The sequence below is a fragment of the Brienomyrus brachyistius genome, chromosome 3 (genome assembly GCF_023856365.1).
Source record: "Brienomyrus brachyistius isolate T26 chromosome 3, BBRACH_0.4, whole genome shotgun sequence".
Taxonomy (NCBI): domain Eukaryota; kingdom Metazoa; phylum Chordata; class Actinopteri; order Osteoglossiformes; family Mormyridae; genus Brienomyrus; species Brienomyrus brachyistius.
In genome coordinates this window covers 28532681-28552174 of record NC_064535.1, presented here as the reverse complement: position 1 = coordinate 28552174, position 19494 = coordinate 28532681, and the positions used below count along the sequence as shown (strand labels likewise).

General features: G+C 46.1%; 2 protein-coding genes across 2 annotated transcripts in view; one reads left to right on the top strand and one right to left on the bottom strand.

Moving 5' to 3' along the window:
- The first annotated feature begins 1307 nt into the window (after window positions 1–1307).
- Window positions 1308–7783, top strand: sspn (sarcospan (Kras oncogene-associated gene)). Its single transcript, XM_049008978.1, has 3 exons — window positions 1308–1703; window positions 4557–4643; window positions 5250–7783. Exons 1-3 carry the CDS (start codon window positions 1506–1508, stop codon window positions 5616–5618), a joined length of 654 nt encoding a protein of 217 aa, XP_048864935.1. The 5' UTR covers window positions 1308–1505; the 3' UTR covers window positions 5619–7783.
- Window positions 7784–10458: 2675 nt separating this feature from the next.
- itpr2 (inositol 1,4,5-trisphosphate receptor, type 2) overlaps window positions 10459–19494 on the bottom strand; it is an 86413-nt gene continuing 77377 nt past the window's right edge. The window contains 4 exon segments of the mRNA XM_049007394.1: window positions 10459–10687; window positions 11507–11668; window positions 17256–17416; window positions 18207–18372. Coding sequence (XP_048863351.1) covers window positions 10607–10687; window positions 11507–11668; window positions 17256–17416; window positions 18207–18372 — 570 coding nt within the window. The 3' untranslated portion in view covers window positions 10459–10606.

The following is a 19494-nucleotide window of genomic DNA, read 5'->3' as shown; positions in this document are numbered from 1 at the left end:
TTATGAGGCACTGCTGGAAAAGTTGACTGTCATCTTTGACATTAGAAAGTCGCTTCTGCCCTCTGCCTGGCTGGTTTTTGGCCATTCCCAGTGTCTCCTGCTTCACCTCGTTCTTGTGTACTACGGTCTAGAAGCTTTGAGCCTGGAAGCAGCCTGCCTCTCAGTGTAGCCTTCTCCCAAAAGAACCAGGATTAAGCCAGGATTTAACAACGGATTTAACAATTATAAAAAAATATATATATTAATTTTTTCCAGAGCTATATTCCAAATTATGTTACGTAATAACAGACAAAAACAGATTTGGTACTCTTTACTAGTTTAGTATTTTTTTATTCTTCCTGAATGCACTTTCACACTTGTGCCTGTCGAGTGAGAGCAGTAGTGTAGCTTGACCAAAAGAAATGCCTTAAATGACTTTTAAGTTTAGAAGGTGTTTAATTTTATCTTTGAAGGTTGAATGCATCTGACGGAGCTTGGGACGCTGCGGATGAATCCGATGGGGGTCGGCAGTATGATGTAGTAAAATGAGTCTCTGCATCAGCTTTTACCTTTTCAATTGAACCGAGATTTTTCTCCTTCTTCTCTCAATAGACCAACAAATAAATACACAGATAAAATTAACAGTTTAATTCCCCAAGTACCAAGTTAACCCCCCCATCTGTCCCCACCCAGCACCCAAAAATATATATTTTATTAGTTGTTGGCAGGTATGCCATGGCAAACTCAGGGCCCCCACAACTGTGAGGGCCCCCAAAATCTATTGCTCTTAGCTGCTCATCAAAATTTTTCATTGAATTCCACACAAGACTGTAGAAAGTATGGGGTTATATAAAAAAAAAACATAAAACATACGTTTTTTTGAACATGGATGTGTTTGTGTTGAATATTTGCACAGTTACATGGATGTTAGTAATGTCTTACATGGATCATATGTTTTGATAAAATCTCTATCCTCAAAACTTCGCTACCCTGGTGGAGCATTTGTGGTGTATTTATAACCCCAAAGAGTTGCATATTAATGCTCACATGACAATGGGTCACATTTATATTTCATTAGAATCATGTGACTTTCTCCGGAGTTAAAACAAGCCTTGTTGTGTGTAGTGACTTTGCAGCCTGCAGCTGCTCGCAGGTTTGATTGGCAGCTTGTTGTCCATGTGCCAGTCTCATTCCAATAGGTTCCCTCCAATAGCCACCACACTTCCCCCCTATGGGTGCCGTATAATTTCGATTCCTTTGTAGAAACTGCTTCTTATCACACTACGGTTGTGTGTCAGAGTCCCCCTTTGTATCCCCCCCACCCTCCCTGCCCTCTCTATATGTGGCGCAGAAGCAGCACAAGGAATCTGCTCCAAATGTTTTCCATATTAGTTCAGACCGTCTGATCCCAAATAGCAGCGGAGCCTGACTCCAGCTGCAGAGATCCTCCGGGGGGCCGGGCCATCAAGAGGGACAGCGAGAAACGGAGGGAAGAGGGAAGCCGGGGTAGAGCCTGCGGCACCAGGATGGGAACGGAGGGGTCCGCCAGCGACGTGAGCGACGGCGCGGAGGAAGGCCGCACATGCTTGGGCTGTCGTTTCCCCCTGATCATCGCCACCCTGCAGCTGGTTTTCAGTGTCACCATTATGACGGTGGCTTTCGTCATGATGTCCATCAGCCCCTCTCTGATGGCCAGGGAGACGCCCTACTGGGCCGGGATCATCGTAAGCACCCCCCGCCGTCCGTACACCGCTACACACCCACAAGGTTAGATGGACCAGCGCACACGACAAAAAAAAAACACTTTTCCATGGACCGCATAACATGTGCAAGAATACAGAGCCATGCGTATCCGTTAAAGCTACAGATATTTTATGCACTGGCAGTATTTATGGGTAGAATTTCCTTGTTGAGTGTAAAGGTTAAGGTTTGGGCGGACTTCACCGGCACAGCGCGTCAAATTAAGAGTCCCACCATCAGCCTATGTGATGAGTAAAATCCAGCATTCATTTTATGCTTAATTGTGAAACGTTTATATGCTTGTACAGTACAGAAAACTTCAAATACAAAACTAAGAGTGTAAGAGTTAATATACACCTCTATAATTCAGAATACATATCAGCACATAATGCTGTTTTTTATGAGTATATTACACTAAATAAGTCAGAGGTGATCAGACTGAGCACAGGCCATCATGCTTACGGATTTTTCTGAGTCGTAAACCTAGAAGTTGTTGTTGCCTATGAGGTCCAAAAATAGCGTTTGACGTTTGACTGCGTCGAAACACACAGATTATTTGCCCTGAGCCATCGTTTATTTTGGTTTCACTGAACTTTGTGGTGGAAAGAGACACGGTGCAAGTATAAACATTACAAATGGATATTAGAAACCCTAAAAACTTAAAATGGGTGTTTTTAAGCAGTACGATGGAGCACCCTAAACTGTATGTGACTGCATCCCCCTTCCTGTACTACAAAAATAAACTGTGATTGTAGGTTGATTACTGAATTACTACTGGCATGACCACATATGCATAAATAAAATATCATAAATCACTTAAGTTATGAAATAGGTCTCTAGCAGAGAAATCAGATGCAAAAATATAGTGGGAAAAAAAAGGTTTTGTGTTATTGGTTCCTTTTAATATCTCAGCTCTGTATTCACCAACCCAAGAACAACATACCCTTCTGATAAACTTAGACATTCATCCACTATTTACTTTGCCAAATCCTAAGTTTACTGTTCAGGTTTTTAATGTTTGGGACTAAACATTATAAATGTGCAGTAGTTGTATGTTCAGACAATATCTAGACCGTATGTGGTGGTCAAAGTTTACCTAGTGGATGTCTACGTGTTTAGGATGCTTGTTCTGTTCAAAGTTGTGCGTGACTGCCTTCTGGAAAATGACCCGCGGCTTTTAGGAAACTTTATCAAGAGAAAAAAACCCAAACCATAGGTGACAGCCGCAGCCCCGACATTTCGAAAATAGATTGAGGTGCTGAGCAGACAATGTTGCAGGAGAAGCACTGTAGCCTGCCAGTCTGGGGCCTGGGGGGAAGGGTTTATGGGGGCATGGAGGCCTTGCCACCTCAACCATGTGCACTGGTCTCCCCATCGTGATCTTGGTAGATAAACCATCCTGATAAATCGGACAAACAAAGGCCCAAAGATTAGATCAGCCCCCACTGTCATCTTACGGAGAAGACATTTTTACACTTCTGCAGTGATGTGTAAATGTTTCTGCAAGTAGCTTGTTCTAACTGATGCAGGTTGAAAGATAAAGACAAGCATAATCACCCACAAGATTAAATGAAGTCTTTTAATCCTTAAATAAAGGCAAAAAATAAAACGAGGCCGACACCCTCTCCAACATGCATGCACGCTCCCGTCTATAGCAACTGCAGACTTTGTGGTTTAGTCGTCAGTTTGAAAGGGTGAGAAGTGTAACCACGTGAGACATCGGTACCAAGTTTACCCAAGCAAGACAACTACGTGACTAAAACTGCTTCTAGAGTTGCTCTGAGGTCATGTGATGGGTCTGTGGAGGGAAACAGGAGAGAGAGCAGACAGTGTGTAAATACCGGGATACGTCAGAGGAGATACTGAAAAAGCTTCTCTGCTAATCCTCTGATTTGGGGAAGCTGGCTCCGTCTGCGCAGCAGGATCGATCTCCAGCCCGACAAACCGATCACCAGCTGGGAGGATACCAGTCATTCTCCCCATGAGCTGGCAGCCAATTATATATTACGGGGATAAATAGCTCAGGCACATCCCAGCCCTCTGTTTTAGTGACGAGAGACAGGGATTTAAGCCATTCGCAAAGCGTTTCGGTGCTAAGCTAACAGCACAAACCTTCCTTGATTATAAAATATCAAACTAACAGCTAACGACCTGCCGCCAGCTTTGAACAGACCCATCAGATGGGCCTTGCAGGCCACCATTAGTGTTGAGGGGATTCATTATAGGACGGCCCTAAAGAGACCCTCCAATGAGCAAAACCTGCACAATCCGCCACAGGTAGCAGCTGTGTTTCATGGTACCTGTAAGAAAACTATGAAAATCTCGTCTTGTGAGAGCGTCACACAGTGCAAGTTCCAGCGAGGTCGCTGGGGCCCATTCATTCGGTAAACAGGCAGGGAAAACCAATCAAATTAGATGCTGCGTGTTGGTCACCAGGCCGCCGCGCTGAAATTCTGCCAGACGTTTCTTAGGCACCCAAGACCAACAACAAGGCACATTATCAGGGTCAGAAACCCCCATGCCATTTTCTACAGCGTAAAAGTCATTAAACGGGGGAGGGAAGGTCGCCAACAATAATATTTAAAAAAAAATAAAAAATGTTAGGAGATCGGTTGCACAGTCTAGATTAAATTGTTTGGTCTAAATTGTGAGGATTAAAATGCGGAGGTTTTTAGCTTCCTTGTTAATCTGCTAAGGGCAATAATTTTATTTTTTTGTCTTAGAGCTTTTTGTTGGACTCCCTTAAAGGACATATGATTGAAATATTTCCCTGTACGAAGTGTAGGGTTAGAGACAATGCTAGAAAATGTACTTAATTGAGCTTATTTTTTTGGCAGGTCTTCCTGGTGTCCATATTAGGGTTTTTGCTGTGTTGCATCACATACCTGCCGGATGAGAGGACATCCAAGCAGTTTATTGTTAAGGTGAGGAGGGAAACATGTATCCATCATTAAAGAAAAGACTCGATTATGAGTCACATACCTAAACATGTCTACAGAACCATATTCAGTCATCTGGACTATGTGATACTACTCTGGCGTTAAGACTGAGATGTGTAGAGGCTATGGATGTGCTGAGGTGTGAGACGTTAGAAGCAGGGACTTCTGGCAGACACTAAAGTGTATGTTTTCATGTATCTGCGGCACGCAAAATGTGAGAGATTTCACAACATGATCAGTTCGCCTTACCTAATTTTTCACATTGGTCTTCAGTTGATGGTGCATTGTGGGATAGCACACAGCATTAACCACCCAAAAACTAATGCATCCTGTGAAGGCAGGTGTGAGCAATCATGGAGGGGGGGGTTGTCCAGAGGGGCTGGGAAGTCAGCTGACCTTGGACACCCAGAATTCTTTCTCCTTTATCAAACTATGGAGATTAGTTTCTTCTCCTCCACTGCTTTCTGATTTAAATTCACCATTGATACCTTTACTGACAAAGGTGCTATATAATGAGATTGTTGTGTTGGTCTCTTGATTTGCTTTGTTTCTGATTGTGCCCTGTGACTCCCACCCCTGACCCCTCCCAAGGTCTTATACTTCCTGCTTTGCACGCTGGGCCTGATTCTCTCCATCCTGGTAATTGCCTTCTCAAGCCATCACTACACCCTGATCAGTGGCTTCAGCTGCCAGGAAAAGGGTGAGGACTGTTCCTGCACCCATGACCCCGAGGACCCCATCGCCCGCACCTTCCTGTACGCCAACGTCAGCGACTGTTCAGCCATCACCGGCACCCTCAAGATGTACTTTCTGCTCCAGATCATGCTCAATGTGGCACAGGCGTTGGTGTGTCTAGCGGGGGCCTTAATCATGTGGATGCACAGGTACCAGGTGTTCTTCGCGGGCCTGCAGATGGGCTCCCCATATCCCCGCCAGTGGAAGAAGGTTAACCATCCTTAGTCTCCAAAGGGCGCCCCGTTGAGACACCTTGCATCGTCAGGGTAGGAAACCCCCACACAAGCATATGTAAACCTGAAGTTTTGGTACAAGGGATGGGATGATTTTCTACATTTTTTACAGCTTTTTATAACATATATAGAGCTTTTGGCCTTAAAAACATTTTCTTTTTTTCTGCCAAAGGGATTGAAAAGGCAAACGTATAAACCTGCAAAACTCTTGTAATTCTCACTTGCATTTCCAGACGTGTGGACGCGGTCCATCATTTTCATCACAGGCGGTATATTTTCCAAGGCAAATTGTCAATTTGCTTCTGCAGAAACGCTAACCCTTATTATCCCTGGATTTCTTATTGTAAATCATTTTCTAAAGCTAATTCTAAGTGTACTAAAGAAATATTTTCTCTCTATGGTAACATGCACGGTGGCTGCCGTGCTATATATGTGGAGAGTTTGCATGTTCTCCCCATGTCACAAAGATCTCCTGCTGCAGTTCAAAGACATGAATTTATGCTACTTGCCCTTAGTGCCTGTCCAGCTTGCAGTGTACGGACATCCAGTACAGGGCATATCCCTAGCTTGTGCCCTCTGCTGCCTGGAAAAGACCTCAGGCCCCTTACCCCTCTTAAGAGATACAAATGGAAGATGGATGGACATAACTAGCTTTTAATTTACTTTGGTTTGGAAAGAGTCACAACAAAGACAAACATGTTTGTCAGAGTCAATAGTGTCTTACTGGAGATAGGAATGAGATTAAATAGTCAAGCGAATATAATGATTAGTTACGGAAGGTAACTTGACCACATTCCGCAAAGAAATATTTGAACTCCGTAAACCAGAAAAGCTGCCAGTTGTCCCGTGCCGGAAAGTTACAAGCGTAAATTACTGCAGGAATGCGACAAGCTGGCCAAGTAACTGTGAGTGTGCCCCTGCAGCTTCCCATGCCAGGAACTGCATTATTGACCAAACCGTGAGCGGAATAAATCCGAAAGTCTTGCAAATCAGTCCAGACAGCTTGGAAGCGAAGGCTGTACATTCTGAGAAAGTAATGCCACCAAACGGAGACACTCGCGCTTAAGTTGTGCCGTTTAATTAAGCTGACGTAATAGCCCAGTCTGGGAACAACATACCCCCATATAGAGCGTAAATGGATCTTACGTTTAATTGCCACTACAGCAGTCAAGTTATTGTGGAAGTTACTCTATACTTTATAAATCTAAAAGGAAATATGTGCTTCATCGAAATCACAGGCGTTCTAAACAAATGTTTTGAAATTAGTTTTTTGTTCTTTTACTTCGTATGCCATCTCTCTTATTTTACTGTTCCTCTCTACTGCCTGGATTCCATCACATCACAGTTCACGGCACGGATTCTAGTGTGAAAGAAAGGAATTTAAATGCGTGAGGTGAAGGCACTCCTAATCCATTCCCACCCCCCTGTCATGTGCCTTCCTTTGGCGGAGGGGTGGTTTGGCGGGCAGGGCGCCTGGCATGGGGCCCAGTCGCTCCACACGGCCCACTGGCTACGCCCGGAGCAGTCCCGTGAAATCCATCCCCAGGAGGGGAGGGGGGGAGAAACGAAAAAAAAAAAAAAAAACAGGAAGTGAGCTGCTTCTCCCACGTCCAGTAAGACTCTAGCCACAGAGGGTTTGGATTCTGCGAGAAGGCGTGGGGGTTGGGGGGGGGGGGGGGGGGGGGTGACTAAGGGTGCTCAGACAAGCAACAAGACTTCCCTTCAGTGTAAGATGACAAAGCACATTTGCCTTACATGCTAGACAGCAGAACATCCCACATATTCTATTCTAAAATTTGAAATATAAGGTCCGCTACATGCATAAGACTGGCTGTGACTATTATATACTCAAAAGTTACTGTAATAGCAGCAGGAGACATTTAGTATGTCGTAATAAATCCTAACAGAGCAAAGTGGTTACAATGGTGTAAATGCTCAACCGCTGAAACAGTGAGTAATCAAATGACTCCGTTCCCCAAAGTCTTGCGAATGCTAATACTGTGTCCCTTTCACATTCACCTTATATGCCTTATAACTGCCGCTCAGATGGAGCGCTCTTTTTAAAGCTGATCTCTCTGCTTATATGTGTATTTTTTTATTGTTTACTCAGTGATCTCAGTTGTTTTATGTACTTTTAATAAAATATTTTTCTTGCCATTTTCCCATTCAATGTTTAGTTCCTTCAAATACAAGGTTTGCCAACAAAGTTTGTATTTAATAATATGCTTCTAAAAATAATTAACTATTCACATATGCAGATACAAGAAAATAAGGCAGGAGTTCCAGGCGATTCCAAAGATAATATCTGCCAGGCTGTAGGGAAAAATTGTTCAAGGATCTTATTCAATAATACGTAGCTGGCTTCTGCCACCTGGTAACCACTAGGTTAGATTTGATTGATTGATTGACTGATTGATGGCTTTGTATTTGGGAGGCATGTTAGGAGGAAACACAAATACCTACTAAATGGACCAATTTTGCAGACATGCAGCCTGCTAGGCACTGGGTATCAGCCCCACCCCCATTAGGAGACATAAGAGCCCAAGGTAAGGCAGCACCCACTAACACCTATTAGGAACCGGAGAGCGCATGGGAAACACACTGTCACACGGACTCCAGCTTGTGGGCCACACCAGTCATCACGTGAGGAGCGTGACTGACAATACGTCTGACCACCGGAACGTTTGGCGTGACCGAATGAGTCATGTGACTCATCACGAGATCGGGCGGGGGTGGGATATATTAGGATTGGTCTGTTTACGCCGCCGACATCTGCCACGCGCAGTAGGGAGTGTTTACAAAACGCACGCTCACGCGGGCGCTCGCGCGCTCCCTGCTGACATAACTGCCGCCGCCCTTAAACGCTTTAACAGCTGTCATTACGGATTTCCCCAACGCCGCCATTTATTTCTGTAAAAATAGGGTATTACGTCTCCGGATACGAGCAGGGACCTCGGCATACTTAAGAAAAGTCGGAAAATTGAGCTCGGCTAAATAAAAACGGTCCACTTTATGTACGTCTACAGTACATTAATCACATCACACATGCCGGCATTAGGATATACTGCGATCCTAAATTAAGGATCCTAAATTCTTCTATCCAGTCATTGCCACCTTTGCATTTTGGTGAGCTGAGGACTTTCAGGGTGTCGATGGAGGTCTGTCCCAGGAAGATGGGGTGCAGTCCTAGGAGGGTCCAGTCCTCCTGCCCCGTTTAACATGCTTTAAGGTTGGCGGTGATAGAAAATAATTTTACACCAGCGTTGCACGGAAGCGCGCGCGCACACACACACACACAAAGATAAGACAAAGTGCTACACGCATTAAGCGTTTTTATCCATTCAGCCACACATTCAAATCAAATGGCTTTTACTGATCGAACTTTAGTTAACAGTCCACTTATAATTCGTAAAAAATGCAGGAATATCTCACATTCTAGACACAGAAGACGTATTAAACACATGTACAATTGTTATCAGAACACTTTATTTTTTTAAAATATTAATCTGACAGCACAGAAAAAGTTTAGATTGTTTTATAAGTATTGGATGCCGGGGAAAACTATGTTCTCACTATTTGCTGCTGTGGTTCGTGTGACAATGACCAGCTTCAGTTCCCTTACTGGAACAACGTGTCCGTGCGTGTCGGGGGTGGGGGGGCATTCATTAGGCGAGTGACGGCTGAAACAGTCATATTTTAAAATGAGATTTGTGGGTGACTCCGGAGAGGTTAGGTGGTGGGGGGTCCCTCTTAAGGTACATTCCACGTCACACTTGAGTAAACCTGCCTTACGTCCCGGCGACCGTATGTAAGTAGAGGGCAATATGAGTGGGTTGCGTGCGAAAAAGACTACAGTGAGAACACAGGCACTACCAGCGCCTTCCCCACCCCCCCAGGTGCCCACAGCCGCGATTCAGTGAGCCCTCACAGGACAGTCTGTTCCGATCGTCCGTCGACCAAAATATCTCCAGAGAAATTCTTTGCTCCCACCACGGTTTTTTTCTGTAATACACAGCCTTCCGTAATTCAAGTAAATTCCATTAAATATACATCTCAGTCTAAATATACATATTAATGTTATTTTATGAACAATGTACAGCTCATTTTACTGAGAAGGCACATTACACAAAACTAGAATACCAATGGGGTAAAATGTGCCGTGGTGCATGACTGAAGACAGGACCGTAGAACATGCGACTGGCATTCTTATGGATTTCTCGAACTTCCAAATTCATCCAGGAGAAAGAAGTACTTGGCCAAAAGCAAAAGAAGTGTCTGACGGGCTTGTTGGTGTTGCCCTGCTTGATGGACTCGCTGTCTGAAAAAACTCCATGTCGCTAGGCTGTGATGACACCCATCGACCAGTCATCCCAGTCCTCCCAGCTCGCCTGACACCATCTCTGAGCAGCGTAGCTGGCAGCCAGCTTCTTCATGCTGTGGCTGGTGTGTCAGACCACGTTGCCGATTCGCTCTGATCTAAACGTGGAGATCATACCCGAAAGTACTCCGCTAACCAACATTTCAGCCATAAGAGAAAGAATGTTAAGAATGTTATTCTTTTAAAAACCCAGAAAATTTCCGGTCAAGAGGATAAAATGATTCCCCTGCAGGTCAGAATCGCCTGGAGTCCAGCCCTCAACCAATTTTGGACCCAATTCAACACTGCTATAAAACAAAGACAGATACATACAAGAAATGGTAGGAAACATGGGTAATGCTGAAAAGAAGGGCGCAGGATTCCTTGAGACACCAGCACACTATATCTTCTTTGCCTTTCATCCAGACATGTCCTAATATGATTGCCATCCCATGGTAGGTGTGTCTGTGTGTGTGTTACAGGAGGTCAGTAATACATATAAAGAGAGAGTATCCAATAGGACTGTCCACCACTACGTGCCAAGTCACCTGCTCTCAGTGTGCCCTGGGCCTTGACAGTCATGTCAGGGGAGTTCCCCCTTAAAGGAGAGGGGGGATTGTTCTTCAGTGGGCCGAGACCTGGTGGTTGGCCACTGGAGGCCCCAGGAAACCCATCCTCTGCTTGTTCTTCCGCTGCTCTGTCATCTGTGGGTGGGGTTGGGTTGGGGGGGGGGGGGGGGGAGAAATCTTCAGAGTTTGCCCTCAGATACTTGGCCACAGAGGTTAAGAGAAGGTTCACAGACACAAGACGTTGGCGCTACATAATTAACTATCCACATACGCAGAAATACTTTGTGACCACGCTTGACCAGGAATCCGCAGCCTAAACCCCTCCGTTGCGCTCCCTCACAGGCTTACGGTGCTTTTCCACTGCCACCAAGAACTGCGCTGTACCGCATACTGACAGCCTCCCTTGGGTTTTACGACACTGTCGCTTTCCAAACCCTGCATCGCCTTTACCGAGCCGACCCTCCTGCAGTGGAAAACCGAAGCGAGCTGGGATCGTGCTGTAACTAGTCACTCTCCGCCATACAGGTAGGGCTTGGTTCCTGTATGTAAGCGGCAAAGCACCATTAGAAGGGCTCCTCGAGTTTGCATACGCACCATGAGCGCCAGAGACTCAGATTGGGTGGAGTCCGGGGTTGAAGGGGAGCTTGCAATTAATCAGGCCAATAGTAATTTAACATTGGGAAAGTAAGAGACGGCAGACTGTGCTGGTGCTTAATAGATGGAGAGGGGCAGCGGTAATGTGTACAGGCCAGGGGAGGGACAAGGACCCCCTACCCCAAAAAGTTCCCTGTTAGCACTGCAAGTACATCTCTTAGCTTGAGTTGCATTGGTAGAAGTTTTAAAGTTTATTTCATCGTCTTGCCCTGGATTCGAGCTACTGCAGGATCGCAGGAGTGGTAAACCCAAAAGATTAGGGTGACCTGCCGTGACATATGGGGGTATTCCGTGACTCACCTGCTCCTTGAGCTCAGCCAGCTGGCCCGACAGCTGCGTCACCAGGCCCACCGTGCTCTCCAGCTTCTCCTGCAGCATGCGGATCTCGTTCTGCTCGCTATCACCCTCGCTGCTTACCAGGGACATCGCCCGCATGCGAGGAAACCAGTCCAGATTCTTCTCCTGAACATGGCGGAGAGAAAGAACGGAAACAGATTTACATCTAAAATGATCGTACGGAAAAATTGAACTGTAAATCGGAAATCATATTTGTAAATCCCTAACTTTACCTGTAGGGGAAGATTCTGTGGCCTCTGTCTCCAACTCGAGTTCACAGGTCACACAGATTCTTATTTTATGAGAGTAGTTTAGACAGTTTGTAGCCCCTTATGTACGAACGTAAGTAGCCCACACTTACTAATCACCTCCTTACAGTATTTACAATACTGTTAACGTAAACTGTAAGCAGTATATTTTGTTGGCATATCAATGAAACTAATTTAGATATCCAGGATTTCAATCATTAATTCATTACACAGTTTTTCCAAAACAATTAATTATATTCATTCAAAAGATTTTTTTCCGCCAGTGGCAAATGTAACTTTCTTCATGTAACTAATGTTTTTTTTACATGTAGTGCAAATGCATGAACTGCCATTCGTAATCGCACCATAAACGTCGTAAACCGTTAAACTAGGATTCGTAATTGGAACATGAGGACTGTACTCGTAAAACTTTAGGCAGCAGCCACAGGTATTTCTACGTTTCTAACTCTGAACATGGATTTGTGTTTCATAAAATCACACGACATTCTATTTCATAACAGTTAGGCACCATTACTTTTGATGTTAAATTTATCTCCATAGAGAGTTGGGGGATTAAACAGGAAAGCTGCTGGTACACTGGAATTCCCAGGCAGGATCGCTGACTGTCACTTTTACTCAGATGGGGACACCTGACTGAGGTGTGACGGCCCGCTGTCCTTCATCACTTCCATCCTCAGTATTCGCATCCTCAGTTAGAACTTCTTCACGCAGTACCGCCATCTGGAGCCACTTTGCTGCGGTCACTTTAGCATTAGCGGCGTCACGTGCACCTTTTGGGGTGTCTCGTGTCGACCAGAATTACCACCGGCGCTCTGAGCCAATGATGTCTTAATCGCCCAGTCCCTCTCCCGAGTCGTCTGGGCCACACACTGCGGGGGTGGAAAGAAGACCAACATCCCCCCCCCGCCCCCAGTCCCCGTGGTGAGGTCACATGGCTCACAGCCACCAAGACTGCTGCTGGCACCGTTCCGCACCCCCCTCCCCGCTGCATACTGGACGGGGACAAGCTCTCCATTCGGCTGACGAGAACAGAGACTCGCGTCAGATCTCACAGATCAACCATCCGGCTTCTCCATAGCAGGACAGAGCCAGACAAAAGGACACTGGAAACATCTAAATTTGCTACTGGAAACACTGGAATTCAGCGCTGAGGCAACATAAGCAAAACAACAACAAATAAACAAACCTGACTGTGGCTGTGGTGTTAGTACCTATGCACTTTATTTATTTTGTGCCATTTAGACTATCAAGGTTCTCGAGGCCTTTAAAACAGCAGTTGAAATAAGTTCTCGAAGAGGATCCACTTTCAGTTTTCAGGCTCTCTGTGCTGAAGAATCAGAAATACCCACTGAAATATATGGCTGGTTGCATTCAGGGCTACAGGTTGAAACAATGAACTAAGAGCAGGAGGGACGGGAAGGCTGCTCATCCCATTAAAACTGGTTTTCAGTGGCCGCAGAAACAGGAGAGTGAACGGGAGAAGGCGGCCGCGATGGGCTGCTGCAGGAAGGGAGCGGGAACAGGGCACAGCCTGTGGCAGCTGAAAGCCAATGAATCGAGCCATTTTACCCTCGCAGCTCAGGGGCGACGCGCTAATTTTCAGGCCAGGCCTTGGGATCAGCGGGGGGTGGGGTGAGAAGGGGGGGGGGGGCAGAGAGCAGCTCAAAACATCATTTTGTGTGAGAAAAATGAAAAACAAGTCCTTTTAATGAAAACCTCTCCTTTTAAAATTTATGTGCAAAAATACCTGTTCTCCAGTCTATACAGAATAAACAACGACACTGACCCACACATCTCTCCAAGTCCTAACCCCTTAAATATTAGCAAAATACAAGTGGAAATACTGTATTTACTGATGTACATTAAATCAAACGATTTAATCCACAATGGGGTCTGAATAGGAATAGGTCAATATGACAAACACTGTAGGCAGATTCTTGGGGAAAACAATGAGGACATAAGTGAATTTTCAGCTTCAACATTTTGACTGAATCAAGTAAATAAACATTATTGGAGTCTTGATTACGTCATTAGTGTCCCCTGTAGTGTCCCCCTCATCTCGCTGTTTGCGAGACGTTAATTAAGCCGTAGTTTAATGTGATGTAGATCCGCAGCCTTGCCCAATCTTAATCAGGATGAGAGTTACTCTCAAACTCTACACCTCGACAAATCCGCTGCTTTAGGCATTAAACAAACAAACAAACAAAAAATCAACACAATTAAAATGCATCTCTGCTTAGAGTGAATTCATAGCCTAGTACGTGCTGCAGGCTGCTTGGAAGCTGGGGGGGTCACCAGAGGCGGTGTCGACGTGCACTCAGGTGCATCCCGGGCTGCTGCCAATGGAGCATTAACCATAGGTGTGTTAGAGGAGAGAGATCATGGGCAGCACTTCTGTAAGCGCGGTGTGGGATGGGTGAGGCGACAACCTCGTTAAGGCTGCAGCGGGGCCTGGCAAATTTGCGCTGAAGCGAGTCTCCCATTCACCTCGTACACGCGTGTAAATTCTCATGAGAATCAAAGGCTGTGTTTTGTAAGCATTTTCCCAGTTTCGCTTTCGCCGTGAATCCACTGCGATAAATGCACATATCTCTAGGCAGCAATGTTCCGTTTTGCCGTCGCTCATTGTGGATGTGGTTTTCTGGCTTGACAATGGCGGCTAAATTCGTTTATCAGAAATGACCTCTGAGGCGTCCGACCCTGGCTACATCACACGCTCCAGACTTATTGAAATCGTTCGTTATTTCCCTGCGTGGAGAGGGTTTGCGTCCTCAGCCCTGAAGGGACTCCCCCCCCGTCACGCCCAGGGTGGGCAGACTCTCTTTTCCGGCCATCGGGAAAACGGTGTCCGTGCATCCTTACGCCATAAGCCGCGTCTATCTTTAAACCCTACCTATACGGGAGGGCAGCGTTGCTATGGGAACGTGCTGAAAGTGCGCCATGCGAGGGGCTAGAAGGTGCCAGCGGGACTGTCTGCACCCGAGTGAAAGGGTTGCGTAACAGGAACGCTGCATGCGGATCGAGCAGGGCCAGCCTGTCGGGGATAATTAAAGCACAGGTAGTGTGAACGAACCCCCCCGACCGGCTCCCGGGGGGGTGACTCAGCGCGGAGCTGCAGTCATGCCCCTTACACAACGGTCTCCCGGGTGGTGGAGCAAAGCAGCCCCCCCCCCCCCCCCCCCCCCCCCCCCCATCATGCCTCTCATGCAAAACTTAGACACTCCCTGTTAGGGAAACACAGCACTGAGTGCTTTGCACCCCCCGGCAACAAGAAACGGTGGTAAACACAGGGTACACACACGCACGCGCGCACACTCTCATGTTGTACGGTAGCTTTCACTAAACAACATCACGGTTCACTGCGTACTAGCCACAGTACAGCCATCTATTATTTTCTACATTTTGCCACTTCCTGAATGAACGAGGATTGGCAAATATTAATTTAAGTCAAAATCATTATCCCAGGGTTGTTCCCATCTATGCGCGACCCACCCTGGTACAGAAACTCAATCCATTTGAGCGCCACATATTTTCTGCATGGCACGCTAACAGACCCATTGTTCCTGTGTTTGCGAACCGCAGAGAGTCGCCTCAGGCTCAGAACACCGTATCGACGTCTCCGGGACGCTGAGCTTCTCGCCACCCAAGCGGCACGGACATCCGGTCCACACGGCAGCCCCAAAGCAAATCGGGAAGTGAAACAGGATCCCGCAATTAGCAGCTCACAATACGACTTGCCAGAGCACCTCTTGCGTTTCAGGATAACGAAGGCATGGAGCGTAACTGCATGAGCGCCCCCATGACACCGAAAGCGTCAAAACCATCTGGGGGTGGGGGTGGGGTCCTCTATGCATGGGAAAGTGTATGATTCACCCCCATTACGGGCATTTTTAGCCTCCTATGTTCGCATTACCGTCGTGATATGCTAACATCACTTACTTCAGGAAACAGACTGAATGAGAATAACTGTACAAGGAATACAAAGAGTTCTGTTATGTTCAAATGATGGGTTGATGTTTAAGACACTAGAAGATTTGCTCCAATGCCTCACACCCCCTGCATCACACCCTGGTCAAATAGAGAAGCACAATCAGCAATAGACTCACACAGCTGTGCTGCTCCAGTGAGCACTGTCTAAGGTCTCCCAGTGGCCATCAAGAACTACAATAAGTGCCCCCCTGACCCCCTCTCAGTTGCCAGCCCCCTCGAATAGTATGGTATTTAAATGTCTGCATACTTTTTTTTTTTTTTGCACTTTGGAATTTAGTATTATTGTATTGTGTCTTTTGGGTATATACAGTGATGTCACTTTTTGTGTCAGCTGCTGTAACCTTTTGGAATTTCCTTCAGGATCAATAAAGTGCTGCAGCTGCTATTACTACTATTACTACCCCCTACTACTACTACCATCACCACTACTACTACTCCTCCTACTCCTACTAATACCACCACCATTACTATTACTACCCCTACTACTGACCTGCCAAGAGAAGATACTAAGTCGACCTGGACACAAAGTAGGGCTCATGGGGAAACACAAACCATTAAGGAGCCCAAACTCTTTGGCAAATGGCTAATGTAAATATCATACAAGCATCCATTTTAAACAGGATGATAATATAATTACTGTAACACAGTGGATGAAGGGGAAGCCCATAGGTAACCACTGCCAGCTGATCTCGTATGCTGGGTAACACGTCCTGCATGAACCTGAGATCCGCTTTTTGTTTATAGTCAGGCACCCAAGAAAAGTCCACCATTGATTAAAAGAAGAGATTAACAGATATTAACGGGGGGGGGGGGGGGGTGCACCATACTGTATCAATACATGCATGGGGTAACACTAGACCCCTCAAGCTCCCAAACTTAGTCTTGTACAGTTACCGGGAAATTATCTCCGAAAATCACAAAATACAAAAAACATCTCTGTGTGTTCAGTGACAAAGGGACTCTACCTGGTGAATGTCATTTTGAGCCATTAGGAACCAAGCAGAGACAGTAATTGAACATCCAAACATTCCTCGAAAACAAATCCAAACAAACTTAAAAAAAAACAAATTACACAATTCATGTGGTACCAAAAACTTGGATTAATTCACTTAAAGCAACGTCACATAAAACTGGGTCTGTCTAAATTTACTTCAGTCATATTGCCAAACTTATACCAACACGAAGCTGGCACGCATGGCATGGACCCAGCTCGTAGTATCATTTGGCACCCAGTTGCTTGAATTAATGTTTTCAGGAGTTGAATTCCTATTTACACCCTCCTCCTTGTCTTAGTGCTGTAGGGCTATGGACTGAACTTCAGCAAGAGTCTTGAAAATGCATTGATTTTTCCATGTATCACTCCCCATTTCCACGGCCTGATTATAAATCTGAGGAAACCGTATCTGGCTTTGGCCGATAAACCAATTTAAAATGCGTCGAATAAGTCAACACACCTTGATCATCTGGGCTACGTAGCTCTCCGGGCCGGTGTACTCAGTGGGGTCCTTGACTCGCACCAGCACCAGGAAGTAAAGGTAGTGCCACATGTTGTGCTCTGACTTGATGTGCTCCTCAAAGGACACAGTCTTGTTGTCGAACTTGTCTCTTTCCAGTCCTGCGGGGAGAACACAGGCATCATAGGAGGGAACTTTGATCGCTCTGGTAAGTGAAAATGCTAACAAGGGTTTACAAAAGTCCAGTCTTAACAGGATCCTGCAACAGGCAGACAGCCTCTCTGAACAGACAGATAATCCTCTTATCTTCCTGCCAAGGGTAGCGAGTGAGCCTGGAAGGATGCCAGGCAACAAGGCACAAGGTAGGGGTACACTTTGGATGGGATGCCAGTCCATTGCAAGGCACAAAAACACCATCCATCCATTCATCCATCCTTCCACCCACCAATTTTCTGTACCCGTTTGTCATTTAAATGGTTGCGGGGGTCTGGAGTCTATCCTGGAAGCTATGGGCACAAGGCAGGGATTAACCCAAGATGGGGGCGCCAACCTTTTGCAAGGTACACACACCATTCACACCAATTCTCCTCAGCAGGTCTTTAGATTGTGGGGGGAATCCAGACAACTTGGAGGAAACTCCACAACGACATGGCAAGAACATGCAAATAACACAGACGCAGCCAGAGAGGAGACTCGAAGTTAGCGAAACTGCATGTCTTTGAGGAGACCAACTCAACATGGCCAGAACATGAAAATTTCACACACAGTGGGGGTAAGATTTCAACCACTAACCCCGGTACAAGGCAGCCCACTGTGCCGCCGTGCCTCCCACAAACATCGTTATCATCCCAGTTAACCCAGTATACAACTTTCTACTTTAGTTAGCTACCATAAAACCGAACTTCAGATTTACAGGGCGGCCCCCCCCCCCCCCAAAAGCTCGGTACCCACCGCAGATGAAACAGGTGGTCTTCAGAATCTCCTCCTTGCGCTGCTTTTCACTCCTCAGGTCGGCGAAAGTGTCGATGATCACACCGAAGATCAGGTTGAGCACGATGATGATGACGATGAAGAAGAACAGGAGGTCGTAGACCACGCGGGCAGCAAACCGGGGTTCCTGTGCAGACGGAGTGTGTCAGACGCAGCATCCGAGCCCCTTCGCTCGCCAGTGACACCCACGGCAATCTGCTGATCGGGCAGCTGGAATCTAACCCCTAACCTGTGGCTTCATTCTATCGTTAAAAAGAAGTTTATCTATAAAAAAGCCAGTCATACATCTGTCCTCCAACCAGGACCGGGACATGCAGAGATGGGTGGCAAACCCAGGCGGTGCTGGGATGGAAACAGCACGTACTCTAGATGGGATGCCAGGCCATCATATGGCAAAAGTGTTATTATAACTGATATTATGTCAATTATCAGTACAGCGCCTTAATCACGAACACACAGTACTGACGTTAAGGTACACTGGTTCTAATATATTACTATAGCAAGACTTTGAAGACGATTGCAGAATTTGGCAGTGAGTAAGTAAGCGAGTGGCCCGGTTCGGCTGAATCAGGTCTTCCAGGTCGGTGTCAGGACAAACACCGCGGGTCTTCACATGGTACCAGACGGACACACCAGCGCAGGACCAAACTCTGGGCTTTTGGTCGCGGCCTGGGACTTTCACATGGCAACGATATCAAAGTAAGATCATTTTAGTCTTTAGCCTTAAAATATTTATGAAATACATTTATTACATACCAGAGAGCAGGTTTAATGTTATGTAACCCTATATTAAATTCACAATATCCCTAAAGTAAACACTGCAGCAAAGGATTGTGGGTATGACATTGAGACTGTTCAGCTGTGTCCAAAATATTACTGCAGCTGTTACAATATTACTATTAGCACTAACCAAATTTAATGTTAAGCAAGAGGCCGCTATTCCGTAACATTTCACGTATTCATCTATGAATTAGGAAAGTCGTTAGATTATAGTGAGAAGTGTCCATCGACAGATGTGTACAATACTGCCGTGACAGAAAGTGTCTTTTCTCAGAAGGTGGCTGGAGAGGACACTGACAGAAAGGGTCCAGACAAGGTGCTCTGTACGCATCAATGAAGTGCATTTTCACAAACAGCAGGCACTGAGGGTTATCTGAGGAAATCACTAGGGGGGGGGTGGTGCAGGGGCTCACTGAATACTCCCTCAGAGAGTGTTCCTCTCTGCTGTGCCCCACTCTGCATGGACGAG